Source organism: Lethenteron reissneri, chromosome 55 (assembly GCF_015708825.2).
Source record: "Lethenteron reissneri isolate LAM-NWPU_2019-01 chromosome 55, ASM1570882v1, whole genome shotgun sequence".
Taxonomy (NCBI): Eukaryota; Metazoa; Chordata; class Hyperoartia; order Petromyzontiformes; family Petromyzontidae; genus Lethenteron; species Lethenteron reissneri.
Window position 1 is genome coordinate 4,133,401 of NC_083833.1, and position 15,582 is coordinate 4,148,982.

The 15,582-nt window shown below is 50.3% G+C and overlaps 1 protein-coding gene across 5 annotated transcripts in view; it reads left to right on the forward strand.

Annotated features, from left to right (window-relative positions):
* Nucleotides 1-15,582, forward strand: part of LOC133356786 (membrane-associated guanylate kinase, WW and PDZ domain-containing protein 2-like) — a 132,441-nt gene that overhangs the window by 85,448 nt on the left and 31,411 nt on the right. For all 5 annotated transcript variants that reach the window (XM_061574465.1, XM_061574466.1, XM_061574467.1 and 2 more), the window contains 5 exons: nt 2,446-2,525; nt 9,566-9,623; nt 10,418-10,488; nt 12,510-12,638; nt 13,258-13,440. In XM_061574465.1, the coding sequence (XP_061430449.1) occupies nt 2,446-2,525; nt 9,566-9,623; nt 10,418-10,488; nt 12,510-12,638; nt 13,258-13,440 (521 nt within the window). The remainder of the gene's footprint in view (nt 1-2,445; nt 2,526-9,565; nt 9,624-10,417; nt 10,489-12,509; nt 12,639-13,257; nt 13,441-15,582) is intronic.

Below are 15,582 nucleotides of genomic sequence, written 5' to 3' on the forward strand. Positions count from 1 at the left end.
GACTCCCTCCTCAATCCACGTGCACCCCCGGAGGACCCCAAGGTCGCGTGTCCACGTGCGGTGTTCGCAAGGCGTTTGCTTCACGTTGCGTAATCGGTGTGTTGGCGTGTTGTGTCGTCGCGCGTTCACATTTTATCCTGCACGGTTTCCACGCCGCAGCCCGCGCGCCGCCTCCAACCGTCCCACGGGTTGAGAACCGCTGCGTTGTGGAGAGAACGTGCAAGGTTAAAGGGCACACTTCGGACTGTGATGAAGGGTCGAGTGGACTTGGGCAGGACGTGTCGCTCGAAGCGATGATGACCAATGATCAAGGACAATGATGGAGTGGCAGCCCAAGGAATGGAACGCATCCGAGTGGACGTCCACTGGGGACGTGGAGCGATGACGTCGGCTCGTGTACAGGTGGCAAGTGCATGGCAGGGTCGTGAGAGACGGTGTGAAGGCCTTCATCCAGGAGGAGATTGCCCATGGCTGGTGCTGTCTCCTGCACATGTGTGAACAAGAGATTCATAGCTCATCGTATTCCTCCAGTATAAATAGATTTTGATGATGGTAGCGGAGGCCAGTCTGGTCGTTAAAGAAAGCGATTGATTTCCCACAAAGTAGAACTAATATTATAATGGCCTTGCAGGGGGCTGTTTGACACGAGCCGAGGGTTTCCTTCGCCCGCACGTTCGATGGTTTAAAAAAACACGCCGTGGGTGTGCTCGTAAAAGTCTGTACCGTATTAAGTGAACGCAATCACCGTTGAATACTACGTCACTAATTTGAGTGCACGGATGCATACGGTGTCCCAACAACGGTGTGTTGCTCGACTCTTAGCGTAAGCATTTGCACAAGTCGGTGGTTAACAAACGAAAAAGAAAACTCGTTCCCATTCCAACGCTTAGCAATCATGCAGTTATACCACGTGCCATTCACGTGCACGTTAGGAAAATAACCGATTTTTATTAAGACCTGCTTTTTGCGTTTAGTTTGTTGTCGTTGGCTACGTACGGTGCGAATGAAGTTCAACACACACACACATAGATTATTTCCATTAGTTGGCTACTATGAATTTCCACGTAATGAGCCACTTCGTTGCGCTAACATTTGTGGCCAGGTCGCTTCTGAAATAGAAGATAATAGCTCAGTGGGCTCTACCTGGTGAAGCAAAAATAGTGTAATCGATGTTATTTGTTTAGTGATCTGCATACATTGCTGTTGTTTTTATATTGTTGTAACGTTCTCACTAGGCCTCGGCAAGGTAATTGTACCCTTTTTACCGGGTAAAAGGGGTACAGGGTAAAGGTGTCGATATGCCAAGGGGTAAGCGTAAAGGGTAGGGCAAAAGGTAGGCTCGTTGTTTTTACACTTTTACCTTACCTTGCCAAGGCCTAGTTCTCACCCACTCTCGACATCTGTGGAAAAGAGCTTGAAAGCTCATCGGATTCCTCTAGTACAAATAAACATTCTGATTGCGACGTATACCGTGGGCGAACTCTCGCGTGGCGTGCGAGCTGATCCTGTCGGCTCCGCCGCTGCGGGCGGGCGCCCGCTCACGTGTATCGGTCGTGACGGCCTCCTGCCAGCCGTCGTCATCTCTGGCGCTTGTGCGATTTGTAACGATCAATCTGACGCCTGCGTGTGCCCGACTCTGTGGCTCCGTCTCCATGGTGGATGCCCCCTTGGGAATGTTTTCCTCTTTGGCTGTCACTCCGTCGTTGAGTCTCCATCATCTCGAGATGTTTTACCCGAGCCCGCTTAATTTCCTTCACCGTCAACAGGATGTTTCCTAATTTGCATTTGTTCCCGCACGTAGCGAGGCACGGTGGGAGTGAGGGGGGGGGTGTCGCCTTTTGTGTAGTTGTGCGTGCCGAATTTACGAAGGGTAAGCGGCCGGCGACTGCAGCTCTCGCTTCTCATGGCGCCTCGGCAGGAGCGCGCACGCCCCGTCGTCTGCATGCAGCCAGCCTCGGCTCGCACGGGAACGCGGGCAGCAGCTCGTTTAAAAATAAAAGACGGGAGAGAGAGAGAGCGAAAAAATATATACACCACCCATCCACTCCGGTGCCTTTTTAATTTCTGCTTTTCCCCTGCACTCGCTCTCGCGCGCGCTGTATGCTGAGATCGAAGATTTATTTTTCATTCACTCCGCAACCCCCCCACCCCATCTTCCCTCCCCCCCCGATGTGCAGCTGAACATAATCTCACGTAACGCAGTCGCCAGTCATCACACTGCAAAAAAAAAAAAATCTCTCTATTTTATTTTTAAATTATTTACGTAGAATATTATTTATTTTTTATCCGCCACCCCCCCCCGCCCAACCGTTGCAGGGAGTGCGCGGCACTTCTCTTTAAATCAGCTGCCCTACAGCTCGCAGCTGTCGACGTGCCTGCCGTCATGTGACTGCCGCCCCCCCCCCCCTTTTAATAAAATGTCACCTTTTTTTTCCGTCTGTGTAGCCACAGCACCCGCACCACGTCGTGGTTGGACCCCAGACGAGTGCAGAAGCAGAAGCCGCTGGAGCTGTGCAATGACGATGGTGAGATGCGTAAATTCCTCCTCCTCCTCTGCCGCCGCCGCCGCCGCCGATAGGGGCTGTGATTCGGACACAATCGCTGAGATTGCGGCTAGCCGTGCAACGTTGTTGTTTTTTCCTATTATTATTTATCGTCGCGTATATATATATTTATATGGCTGCGATTTAAAATTTATGTTTCTCCGCTGCCTCCGTGCGCGTGTGTGTGTGGCAGGTGCGCGCACGCGTATGATTGCGAACTGTGGAATGCTCATATGTACAAATTGCGGATTGTGAATTTACTCAAAGTGGTTTTGACATTGATGTGATTTTTTTTTTCCCTTGATGTTTGTACGTTATGGAATACGGGCATGCCACCCACGCGGGTGTATTCATGTGTGTGTGTGTGCGTGCTCCTGTGCGTTTCACTGCTTGTTTGCACATCGGGGTGCATTTATCATCCCTTCACTTTCCCGCTAACAAGAGGCTGCGATTGATTGCTTGCTCATGAGCGCACATCATTTTTTTTGTTTCGTTAATGAGATTCGTTCATTGCTGTCATAATTTTTTTCGCAGCGCTTTACTCTTAGCCGATGCCGGTTTTTGTTTTCTTCCCCCCCCTCTCCTCCTCCGCAAATCGAGCTCCCGCTTTCTTGTCGTTTTCGTTCAAAAACCGCCTTCTTGCCGAGACGCAGGCCTGCCTCCTTGCGCACGCGAGCGGCGTTGGGCACCATTTAATGGACGATAAACACTTGTGGAAGGCGGAATTTGCGTCGTCGCTTTTAGCCATCTCAAAACGGTCAGGCTCACCCCCCCCCCCCCCCCCCCGCGACACGGTCTCCGCCGTACGTCGTGCGTTGCGGGGGTGGTGGGCGCAAGGAACCGCAAAACCCGATTTTATAAATAATAGCGCTCAACCGGCGAATTCCACCCGCGAGTTAAATGCCGGCGTGGATTCGCAGTGATGATGCGGCTGCTCGCCGGAGACTCCTACGCGCTTCCCTCCCCTCTCGGCCGTTTTCTTGCCGCACATTTCGGCGCCGCAGTCAAAGCGTTAACCCCGTCCCTTGCCTCGCGGACGTGTTCGCGAGTCCCCGCGATCCAGAACGAATGGAATCTGTTTCTTTATTTGAGTTTCCCCCCCCCCCCGCCGCCCTGCTAACGCTCCGCTGATTTCGGTGGACAGCCTTGGCTGTGGCATGGCCGAGAGGCAGCGAAGAGGCTCTTTGTGGAAGAGATGACCACTAATAAAGGCGCTGTTGTCGGGAATTTTGATTTATTTTTTTGCTTACATCCCCACTTCTTGAAATGCTGAGTGGGCTAAAAAAAGTGAACTTCCCAGAAAAGGCACTTTGTGAATAGCGTCGTGTTGAATTATTAAATTCTGGGTAAGAGAACAGATTTTTTTTTATAAAAATAGCAATTGTCTGGCAACAAACATCTTGGCTATCGCGCCTGTTACTGTTAACGTGCTTTGTGTACGCAAGGGCTGGATTGCGTGTGTGCTCTCTGCGTTCACATTCATGTGCGAACACGCACACCCACACACACACACACGTGCGCACATGCAATAAATTAATTACAATTTCAGGGTTGAGTAAGCGGTCTAATAGATGTTAAATATCTGTGGGAGCTTGGAGAGAGAGAGAGAGAGAAGTGCTGGCCAAACGGTAGGTGATCAAAAAGTCTGCGGCGTGACAGAAAAGGCAGCGGGGGTGACCTTGATGAAACTCTTCTTGTTTCTCGATGTGGTCGCCTTGAAGTGCGACGCTCGCGGTGATCTATCGATGTTCCCAAGGCTTTAATCCCCGCCCAGAAAAAACTCATTGCCCGCCAGCTGATATCATCCGCATTCACGGCAAATTCCCGTTTGCATTGTTGTTAACAAAAAACAAAAATTTGCTCTCGTGGCAACCGCTTCTTGAAAAACTGTGGAACCGTTTGGAAGGCGCCGGGAGCCGCGTCTGGTGAGTGCGCTTTCTCTCCGGCCCTTTTTCAGGCGCCACACGAACAAGACCTGTGAGCAAGCGCTCCACGGATAATCTGTAGCTGTGACATTTGTTAATCCTTACACGTTTCGTTTCCCCCTCGCCAAGTGATCGGCCCCGGTTTTGTAGCCACCACCACGTTGTTGTTCGTCGCTGCCACAATATCGAATGAACTCGGATCGGTAGTACGTGCGGCGGTCGCGGAATCCGTATGGCGCATGGCTATCAATGTGCGTTCTCCAAATTCATCAAATCGGGCGGGGTGTTAATAAAATAAACACATGCACATTTCAAATGTCCGCGTCCGGGATCGGCGGATCTCGAACGTCCACCGCACGAACGAAGCGGCCGGGGGCGCACACGTGCGTACTCTCTAACGGCTTAACGCGCCCGCAGTATTAACCAGGGCGACCGCGGGGCTCGCGCCACGCATCCCGTGTGCCGCACGCTCGCTCCGCAAAGTCTCCGTTGATGTCGCCCCGCTGGCACGCACGCACGCGGGTGGGCGGGCAGCTGTGCCGTTAGCGCCACCGCTCGCTCGCCAAAACAGGCGGCGCGCTCGGCTCCCGGTGCGTCGACGAAGGATAACCGCTGAAGAGGAACTGCGGTTTCCAATTCTTCTTTCTTTTCGTACGGCAGATGCAGAGCAAAAAATTACAATTTCTCACGTTCAGGTGGTCAAGCCAGATAACCGCATCGGGAGCAGCGGAGTGGCGTATCGCTGCGGCGTCTCCTGCGTATTTGTGGATCGGGGCATTGCTTCGTTTATACGTTGCACGGTCTGTTCTGGATTACAACACTCGCACACCACTGCAGAGTTTTTAATTTTCCATTTGTGCATCCGGTATCTGCATCTGCCATTGGTTTGTGTTTAGGGTGGACCACGCGTTTCATGGAAGATCAAACACCAGGGATCGTCTCCGTTGTCTTTCGCATTCGTTGGCTTTCCAATAAAAATGTTTGTCTTTTTAAATCGGAGGTCTCTACGCGGGTGAAAATGGCGAGGCATAAAATCTCCCACTCAACATCGGGACGTATTATATACGCGTCGGTGCTTTTGTTTTTTGGCTCTCGGTAAATGCGTGCGGGATGCCGTTAATGAGGCGGAGTGATCGTCTGTTGCCGGGAAACCCAACGATGTTGTAAGACGCGGCGATGGTAGCGCTGCTACCCACGCTGTTTGTACAAGTTTAATGGCGCTCTAGTCCGTTGATTTGCAACAGCAAACAAAAAAATTACACAGATCTTTATTTTGTCCCCCGTTGATTTTTCTGTTGGCATCTTATTTTTTTTACCCTTTCATTGCTCAACCTCAACTCTTGTTTAAGGCGGAGGAGGCATTTGTCTCCCGAACATGGGGATGTCAGCAGCGGTCGCCCTATGGGGTTGACTTTCCACCGCTCTCGCCGTAGGAATGTGGAATTTGCACCACTCGCAAATTCCGACATTGGCTCATTTAACCAGCGCTTAGCATCATACGCTGCCGTGCTATACAGATTGCCTCCATGATCAGGTAAGAGCCCATTGGGTTGGAGTGGTGGGACAGTGGTTAGCAGACTGCACTGTGATCCCGGTGATCTGATTTTTTTTACTGCTGGACTTTTGCGACGTATCAGCGGGTCGTGCGTGAACCGGCCCTGGGGGATGCCCTTTGACCAACCGGCATTGCCCAGCATGGTGAAGTATGATCATACGAACCCCAAAACAACTTGATGTACAGATAACTGCAGTCAGCAGTAGTTTGACGAAGGGCTGCATTTTTCCATGGACCATTGTAACCAGAAGTCTACTTTTGTGTGTTTTTTTACAAGGAAGATAATGATGCAAGTCTCCCCATATAGGCTTTTGCAGGCTGTTGAGGCAGGTGCTTTTGGCGAGCACCTATCAATGGCCATCACGGCACACCAGGATTTGTATGGACACCATTGCTGATTTTAACACACTGCAGTATGTACTCATTTAAGGCTAAGTCGATCTAGGAGAAGCCCGGCTCAGATATTTTCCATTCATGTCAGCCGTGAGTGGGGGAATCGAACAGAGGTTGGCTGGGTTCATAGTGCGGTGCGATTAACCTAATGCGCTACCGCCTCCGCACTAACGCGACGCACGAAGACGGACAGCTTGCGTGGTGGCGCAGACTGATGGATAGCCGGGAACAACAAAGGAACGCTGCAATGGACAGTGTTGCAGATGGCACGGAAAGAAAATTGTTTAACTATTGGGGGGCTTCGTGATGTGTTTGACTGCATCGGTGTAGCCAAGGGAGAGTGAGTGGCAGCTGAGAGTTATGAGCCAGGTGCTCTCAATACTTGCGCTCTATTTCGTATCATCTGAATGTGAATACTGTTCTGTGTGAATTCGTCAGCGGAGATCTCTCAGCGCATCGCAGCAGAGAGAAAGGCTCGATGAGCAAAAAGTTAATATTTGATCATTTGACCGTGAATAACGATGTGTAGTTTAAATATGCATACCGTTATGATGCATTTTATTTGAATTGGTTGTTGATGACCTCGGAGTATGGAGCAAGGATCCGTTATCTCTTATTGGCACCTTGATTTAAATATGATCCTTATGATGACAAGCACAGAGGTTAAATTGGGAGCACAGCGGTATTTTACAGCCTGCGCCTGTTAAATGCTGCCTTAAACTGCTTTTAGCATTGTGCCCAATCTCGGTACAGTATACAAAGAGGTAAATTATGCATACCGAATGTGCTGCCGAGTTTGGTCATGCACTGATACAAACACGTCGAACCCGAGTTCAATTCCCCGCTCTGGATAACGGCAGTGGTAATTTGCCTGAACCTGTCCTGGTCCTCTCCGAGGTCGGTGAAACAAAACAAAAACGTACGACGTAACTGGTATTGGCCAAATATCCCAATGGATGAAAACATCCACTTGGGATTTGCACATTGCAACATCGTCCGCGCCACTGCAACAACTTGGCAGGGCCTTCTTGAAAAATGCTCCTTGAGACGACTCCGTGAGGCTTTCCTGGAAAAGCAATCGTTTGTTTTGAGTATCAATGTACTCGGCCTAAAATGCACTTTGGTTGTACATCAGCAACTGGGAGACAAAAGTGGCTGGATGTGGTGCTGGGCTACACAGTCTCTTCCATGTCCTTTTCCCATCCTTAATAGGCGTTCGCTAACAGCACATCATACCCTAACGGTCCCTACGGCTGTACGAGGGGTCCCTTGGGCTCGTGTGTGTGTGTGTGGCCGTGGAGTAGTATCACGGTGGTTTATGTAACAACGTTACAAACGAACCCGGTGACCCCGGTTCAATTATGTGCTGCTATTCAAATCTATGGGAAAATGCTTCATGAACCTGCACCGATGCCTCCCCTAGGGTTATGCTCTGGCACCTGCCTGGGAACATTGGGCGCACAAATCGATTGAATCGGCATTGGACGTGTGAAGCACTCTGTTGCGCCGTGAATTCAGCGGCACGAGTTTGATTCCTGGTCAAGGGGCGCCAATGTGGCGAGATGTTAACGACCTTGCCTGGTATACAGGCGGTTGTGGGTTCGATCCCGACCCTGACACCTGTTAATTTGACGTTTGCATGTTCTCCCCGTGGTTGTGTGGCCTTTTCTCGGGGTCCTCCATATTTAGAATTAACATGCATTTAGATGATTTGGCTGCTATAAATTTCCATGTGATGAGCCACTTCGCCGAGCTATCATTTGTGTTAGTCAGGTCGCTTCTGAAAAAGCGTTACATAGCTCAGTGGGCCTTACTTGGTAAAATAAAAATACTTAATAGTTCATTTAGTGAGAACAGCGGCGAATTATATCTCAATCACCGGTCCATGTCCCTCTTCCTCGCTCATCCCTCCTGCTCCTGAACCTGCATTAACCAGCGCAGTGAAATGTGATAATACAAAAAAACATTACTAACACAGCATGGGAAGGCTTTTCATCCAGCAGTAGATTAGCAAATGCCCTGTACGACCAAATAATAATAACAAAATAAAATGAGACTTGGTCATCAGTAAAACTGAGTTGCGAGCATTTGCTCTGGTTTTGCTCATGGGTCTCTATTTATGGTCGGAGAATATCTTCGTAACCTCGCTGAGAATAGCTTTGTCAAAGTCCTTTCTCGCTTGGCCCGACTCTCCTGATATGCGTTTTGCTACTTAATGCAGTCTCGGTGAAGCTTTCCCATTGTGGTAAATGGCCTTCATTAATCATAAATGCTCTTTTTTTTTTTAGGCCTTGATTCATGAGAACTGGAAGACTCCCAATACATTTCTATTGATTCAACTGTTGTGTTTTTGAGAGTCTGCGAGGCCAGGCATAATGGTATTTTATTGTTCATTCATCTCTTACAAACTTTTATTTGTAAGTATGTGTGCCAGTGGTCGATGATATATCACAACCCCGTAGGGAACTGCTTGAGGATGCCTTCATCCAGCAGTAGATTAACCATAGCTAATGATGAACCTAGGCTATTAAAATATATTTAAAATCATCTAACTTAAGTCTGGTGTCTAGATTGTTGCTGGTTATGATGAAACGTCTCAAATATCCTGGCAGGGTGGCGCAGTGGTAACACTTGTGCCTCACGGGAAGAAGCGCCCGGGTTTGATTCTAGAGTTGGCTTTCTGTGTGGAGTTGCATGCCCTCTCCTTGTTCTGCATTGGTTATCCCCCAGGTTCTCCGCTTTCCTCCCATAGCTAAAAAAAACGACTGCCCCATACAATGTAACCGGCATTGGCCCAAACCATCTGAATGCTGAAAAATTAGACCTACAAATTACTCAATTGGGATTTACACGAAGCAACATCGCCCCCCCCCCCCCGCCGCCCGCCAACTGCGCAAAGCTTGGCAGGGACCCTCCTGAAAAAAAGATTCTTGAGACTCGGTGAGACTTTTCCCCCCGGTGAAAACGAAGCACGAAATGAAGGTAGGGGGGATAGAGGGAAAACAAATCGCACCTCCTATAGAGAGACGGTGCTTTTGTGCGTGCGGTGCGCGCCCACCCACGTGTGGATCCGTTTACGCTGGCGGCGTGGCCGGGCCAGCACGCCGTTAATGGGCGTCCAATGTAAACGGTCTTGTGTCTCGTTGCAGAGCTTCCGTACGGATGGGAGAGGATCGATGACCCGCAGCACGGCGTCTATTACGTCGAGTGAGTATTCTCGTGAGCCGCGTGCACGGCGGCTGGGCGGCTGGGCCCTGGCAGCCGAAGGTCGCGTGAGGTCGGGTCGGGTCGGGTCAGGTCGGGGTATGGTGAGTCGACTATGGCCCATTTATCTCAGGACTGGTTCGGATAATTGCTGCTGCTGAAGTTAGCCGTGGCCGGGAATCGAACTCAAGTCTCTGCGTTCATCGCACACTGCGCTTACAACTACGCCTCCCTCCGTTGCCCCCGTATTGCAAATGACATCCACACACGCATGCAAACCACACGTGCTACGCACGTACAGTTCTTACACGGACAGAGACAAAGATTCCCTATGAAGCCTTGACTGTTGGGGCAAGTGCTGTTAGTAACCACCAAATGAAGGCCGTCACGGCACACGAGGTGGCCGGCACCACGCCCAGTCGCCTTTTTTTCTCCCTCACGGTAATGTTTACACACTGCACCAGGTACTAATTTGAGGCCGAGTCTACCCAGGGGAGGCCCGGGACCGGTTCAGATAATCGTCACTGGTGTAGGCCGTGAGCAGGAACTGAACCCTGCTGGTTGCCGGGTTCTCAGCGCAGCGCACTAAACCGCTGCACCACCGCTCCCCACACACACACGAGCACACGCGCAGAGGCACACACGCATCGTACACTTCAACTGCCTCCGCAGGGCAATTGCTCCCGCTCGATGTGACGTCACTGGTGCACGAGCGCTTCGCAGTTATTGTCTCTTCCGCGGCTGCTGTGACTGAAATTGAATCGGCGTGATGCCCTCCCCGTTTGTCCGCCGTACAGCCATTTGAACAAAAGAACTCAGTTCGAAAATCCGGTCGTGGAAGCGAAGAGGAGAAGGCAGAGTCAGCGAGGTGAGTGGGGTCTCGGGAAAGCCAAGCCAATTGGCCAACGTGTCACCACCGGCATTGGTGGGCATTTGGCTGTGCAAAGCAAAAAAAAAGACAAAACCGCCCTCCGCTGTTCTATATATATATTTTTTTGTCATTCAAAAGGATCTTTTAGAAGGGAAAATTGGCCCGACTGATCTGTTCGTTGATGATGACTCGCGATAATGGGTGTGTTTTTGGTATTGATTTTGTTTTCCGCCTCTCGCACGCACGCACGCACCCACGCACCCACGCGGCGCCAGATAAACGCAGCGGTCGCCGTTATTCACGAGCAACTGCGGAGCGCACAAAAGAAAAGAAAAAAACAACAATGGGCCATCGTCGTCATCGGCTTTTTCGAAATCGTTGCAATGGTTGGCGTTCACGTCAAATTTAAATTCACGTGCCTCGCAGCCTGCCACAGACCTGTGCCACTGCGTGCAAATCACTTTTTGCATTAAAAAATTTTGATTTAAAATTGTATTTTTTTTATTGTGTTAGGACCACTCGCATCAGTAATCGTTGCCAAGTTTCCACTATTCCGTCAGTGTCTTGAGCTGAAACCTCCTCCAGGCGATGGGGGCAGGGGTGGGAGAGGGGGGGAGGGAGGTAGAGGGGGGCTTTCTTTTGTAATCTTCGTGTGAGAGGCAGGCAGGTGATTGATGTGTCTAGATTATGCCCAGGGTCGGCTGAAGCAATTTTGCGGGGTCCCGCCGAAGCAAACGAAAGCTTTTGATGGAACTCGGGGGGCCCGCACGTGGTCAGTAACGGCAATCTGTGGCAGTGGCACGTCTCCTCCGTGCGACAGCCGAATTGCCGTGTCAAATCCCTTACGGTAAACGTGCGTTATGAATCGAAAGAAGGACCGTTTTGTCGTCGGGTCCATAGAATGGGTTTTATTTTTTTTGCCATTGCCAGTAACCGCGTTGGACAAAAATGGTTTAAACAAAAAAAACGGTGACCGCAGATTTTGCCGCATTTATGGAAACGTCTGGACCAGTGCTTTTTAACCTTTACTGCAGCCTTGCACCCCTTTGGTTTGCAATCGTAAACATTTTTTAGAATTTTAATAAATACATAGGTTTGATCAAACAAAGTAGTTGTACTCACGCGTCCGTATTTAATTTGTGTTTCAATGATTTACCTTAAAAAAAAAAACGTGGCATGTCTCGCACCCCCAGAAAGGGCATCTCACATCCCCGGGGTGTGCGTGCACCACAGGTTAAGAACCACTGGTCTAGAGCGATAAACACGTAACGTTTTTCGATTTTTTTTTTACTGAAAAACGGCAGGAGGCTACCGTCGTGTAGTGGTGATCACACCGGACTTGCATTCCGGAGGCTGCCGATTTGATTCCATCTCCCGGCTCTACAGTTAAAACAATGGGCAAACTTTATAAAATCACCCTGCCTCTGTCCGCCCAGCAAGTATAATTGGGTACCACTACAACTGGGTGCCTGCGGTGGGGATAACGTGGGTAGGTGGCGTAGAGGGAGAAATCTCGGCACTGCGCAGTCTGGCATGGTGCAGGCCACACCAGCCCCTCGTGCGTCATGTGGGCCTACAGAGGTGTTCACTACCAGCCTGTGTGGGCCACACGGCAAATCTTTGTCTTTTTAAATCCTTTATATTAAGTTCGCTTGCTTGCTTGCTTGCGTGCTTGCGTGCTTGCTTGCTTGCTTACGACCGTGCAAACCTTTCGGTCGTTTTTTAACCCACTTCCCGTGATCCAATCAAGCTGACATTTTGCACATAGACTCGTTGTGCGAGACAATTAATGTTCGTGAAAATTTTTTTCCAAAATTTTACACTGTTTAGGGAAAACAAATTAAATATTTAATTACCAATTGTTTAATACTGCAGACAATCATCTGACCCATAGGTGGCAGCCATCTCAAGCCAGAGGACGAGAGGACTCTAGCCGCCACGCATATAAAGGATTTAGAGTGAAAATTTTTGTTTTTATGGGTTATACTTATTATGCTGTTCTATTTGTTCTCTCTCAGCGGACGTCTCTTCATCGACACTGCCTCGTTCGAAGCCTGGAGGCGGGAGCCCACACCCCCAGAGGTCTCACAGTGCCAACGACCTCCTCGTCACCACCTCCTCCCACGATTCACATCCGCCCGAGCAAGGTAATGGAGCTCCAAATATATGCGATGGGCAGCGGCCGCCCTCGCGAGCTGCCCTCGCGAGCTGCCCTCGAACCCTACAGAGCCAGGCTGTCAGTGGTGTTCGGCAGAATATAAATGTCTCCCGCGCAATGGACTAAGCGTCTGCTTCCCTATCCGTACATCATGTATAGGGTTCTTCGGGACCCAAAGAGTTCATGGCGGTGTGCGTACCAACGTCTGGTTATGAGTGCCCGTGTGTCTGTGTGTTTTGTCTTTGTATTGTGGGGAGCGGTGGTGTAGCAGTGAGTGTGCCATGAGCGGGAAACGCTCATGGCCAACACCAGTCGCAATTATCTGAACTGGTCCTGGGCCTAACCTAGGTCAACTGAGCAGCAAAATGAGTACCTGGTGCGGTGTGTAAACATTGCTGCTAGAGAGACAAAGGCAGCCGGGCGTGGTGCTGGCCACCCACCCTCTGTCACATCACGTGCCCAAACACGCTACACTGGGGCTTTTTGTCTTGACCTCTACCCACGTATCTGCCCTGCCTCCTGCCCCTTTCCCTGCTTCTGCCCTGCCCGACCTTGCCCTGCCCCTCCTCGTCCTACCCCCCCCCTCATCCTGCCCCGACGTCGCCCAGGCGTGTGGGTGTTTACGCGCGACCCGCGGGAGCTGCGTGGCTCCTCTGTGCGCGCGTCGCTACTCAAGACGAGCCAGGGCTTCGGCTTCACCATCGTGGGCGGAGACACGCCACGCGAGTTCCTGCAGGTGCGCGGACTCGTGCCCGACGGACCGGCCACGCGAGACGGGCGCATGCGAAGAGGTGAGCGCGCCCCCCCCCCCCTCCCTGCACTCCTCCGACTCGCTCGCCTCCCATGAGCGTGGTTGGCTACGTACGGTGTGAAAGAGTTGAACATACGTATGTAGACCTTTCTGGTTACCAAGGTTGGCTATGTACGGTTCGAATGAAGTTCACCATACACACATAGATTTCGCAGTGGAGGGGAACCATATTCGCTGCGTGTTATCCCAGTTGAGTAATTTTCGGGTAATTTCTTTCATCATTCCTCTGTCGAAGTCTAACCTCTTCCGCGTTGCCCATCCCCTCCACTCCTTCCCATCCCTCCCCTATAGCCTTTTCGTGACCCCCATGTGCTCTTGCTTTTTGCGCCGAACGGGGAGAGGATCCCATATTTTATATGAACTGCTCTTGCCAATAACATCCTGGCACTCCCAGCAGAATTTGTTTAGCGAGCCTGAACGCTGCTTATGAGCACCAGAAAGGTCAAAGCTGGCCCAGAGTGTTGCTCGCCTTCAACAGTCGCCGCTGGATAATATTTGGTCTGGGAAGATGAAACGCCGATGGACTAAAACATGTTGTGAACTGTCAGGCCGGCCGTGATTCCGTTACTCGGCAACGCGTTGCTGGGGGTACGAGCCTCTCGTCGGAGCAGCCGTTCCCACCGCAGGTCTCCTTTCCGCGTTTACAAACGGCGAGGAATTCACGAAAATATCTCCGAGCGAGCAAGCGGGCTCTGACTGGCTACAGGGCAGCAGTCCGTAGGGCAAATGCCGGTTGGGCCAGTCTATTAAGAGGGCCGGTGGGGACATAAAAAATTAACCCGTAAAAACAAAGTTTTTCACTATAAATCCTTTATATGCGTGGCGGCTAGAGTCCTCTCGTCCTCTGGCTTGAAATGGCTGCCACCTATGGGTCAGATGATTGCCTGCCACCATTAAGCAATTGGTAATTAAATAATAATAAACATTTCTAAAAAGTGTTACATTTTGGAAAAAAAATGTCACGGAAAATTAATTGTCTCGCACAACGAGTCTGTGTGCAAAATGTCAGCTCGATTGGATCACGGGAAGTGGGTTAAAAAACGACCGAAAGATTTGCATGGTCGTAAGCGCGCAAGCAAGCAAGTGAACTTAATATAAAGGATTTAAAAATATGTTATTATCTCTAATGTGTATGCTTCATTGCTTATTTACGCTCTCAGTTGGCATTGAGTCCCATATTCGGCAGCCTTCATCACCGGCCCATTTGTTTTTTGGACCAGCCCAAACGGACCATGAGATTGCACAGCAAAATAACGCTTGTACGTCACACCTGAAAATCTAGCTGCGAGTGTCTAATTCGTCGCACAAGCCATTTAACAAACAAAAATGATTACCCATAGTCGGAATTTGGGCGAATGTGTTTACAAATGGTTTGGCCGATTTTTCTTTTTTGTCCCAGTCCGTCGCTGCGAGCCAAGCCACGTCGTTTTGTCATCGTGCAACACCAGAAATATTAAAAATAAGTGGTTATCTTCCAAGAAAAGTCGAGTCAAATGCAGAGGAGGCCTCTCTGAATCCTTAGTGTCCCTCATCACCATGAAACAGTGCTGCAAAATTTCACGTTTCTATGACGGGAGCCAAAAAACTTATCTGATAAGTGTACTGTTCACTCGTTACTATTGTGTGTACAGTCCACTGCTGGATGAAAGGCCTCCTCATACCATCTTATACCTGGGGGGGTTGTTTGACCGTACTTCACCGCACTGGTTAGTGTGGGATGGTGAAAGGTGGAGGAGGTGGCAGGGATGTGCTTAACCCAGTTCTGGTGAAGACCGAACTTGACAATGGCATTAGCCGTGGCCGAGCATCGAGCTGAGGTCGTCGGGTTCGGAGTACAGCGCGCTAACCGCTGCGATTGCCGCGTGGAATCCCCGTGCGTTTATTTCAAACTTCGGGGATAATTTTTCTGACCGTTGCAGAAAAAAGGAGGTCAAATATTTTGCAGCTTTCGGCTTGTTTGAAGCCACCTACCGGTGCCGTCCTGAAGGTCACTGAAGGTCACTCTCCAAAAGAGCTCTTGTTCTTCTGTTCAAAACTCGACTTTGAGAAATAATCTTGAAATCGACTGCAGCTTATTCATCCACCAGATTGTTATTTTAATAGCTTTGCGACTGATGCGGCC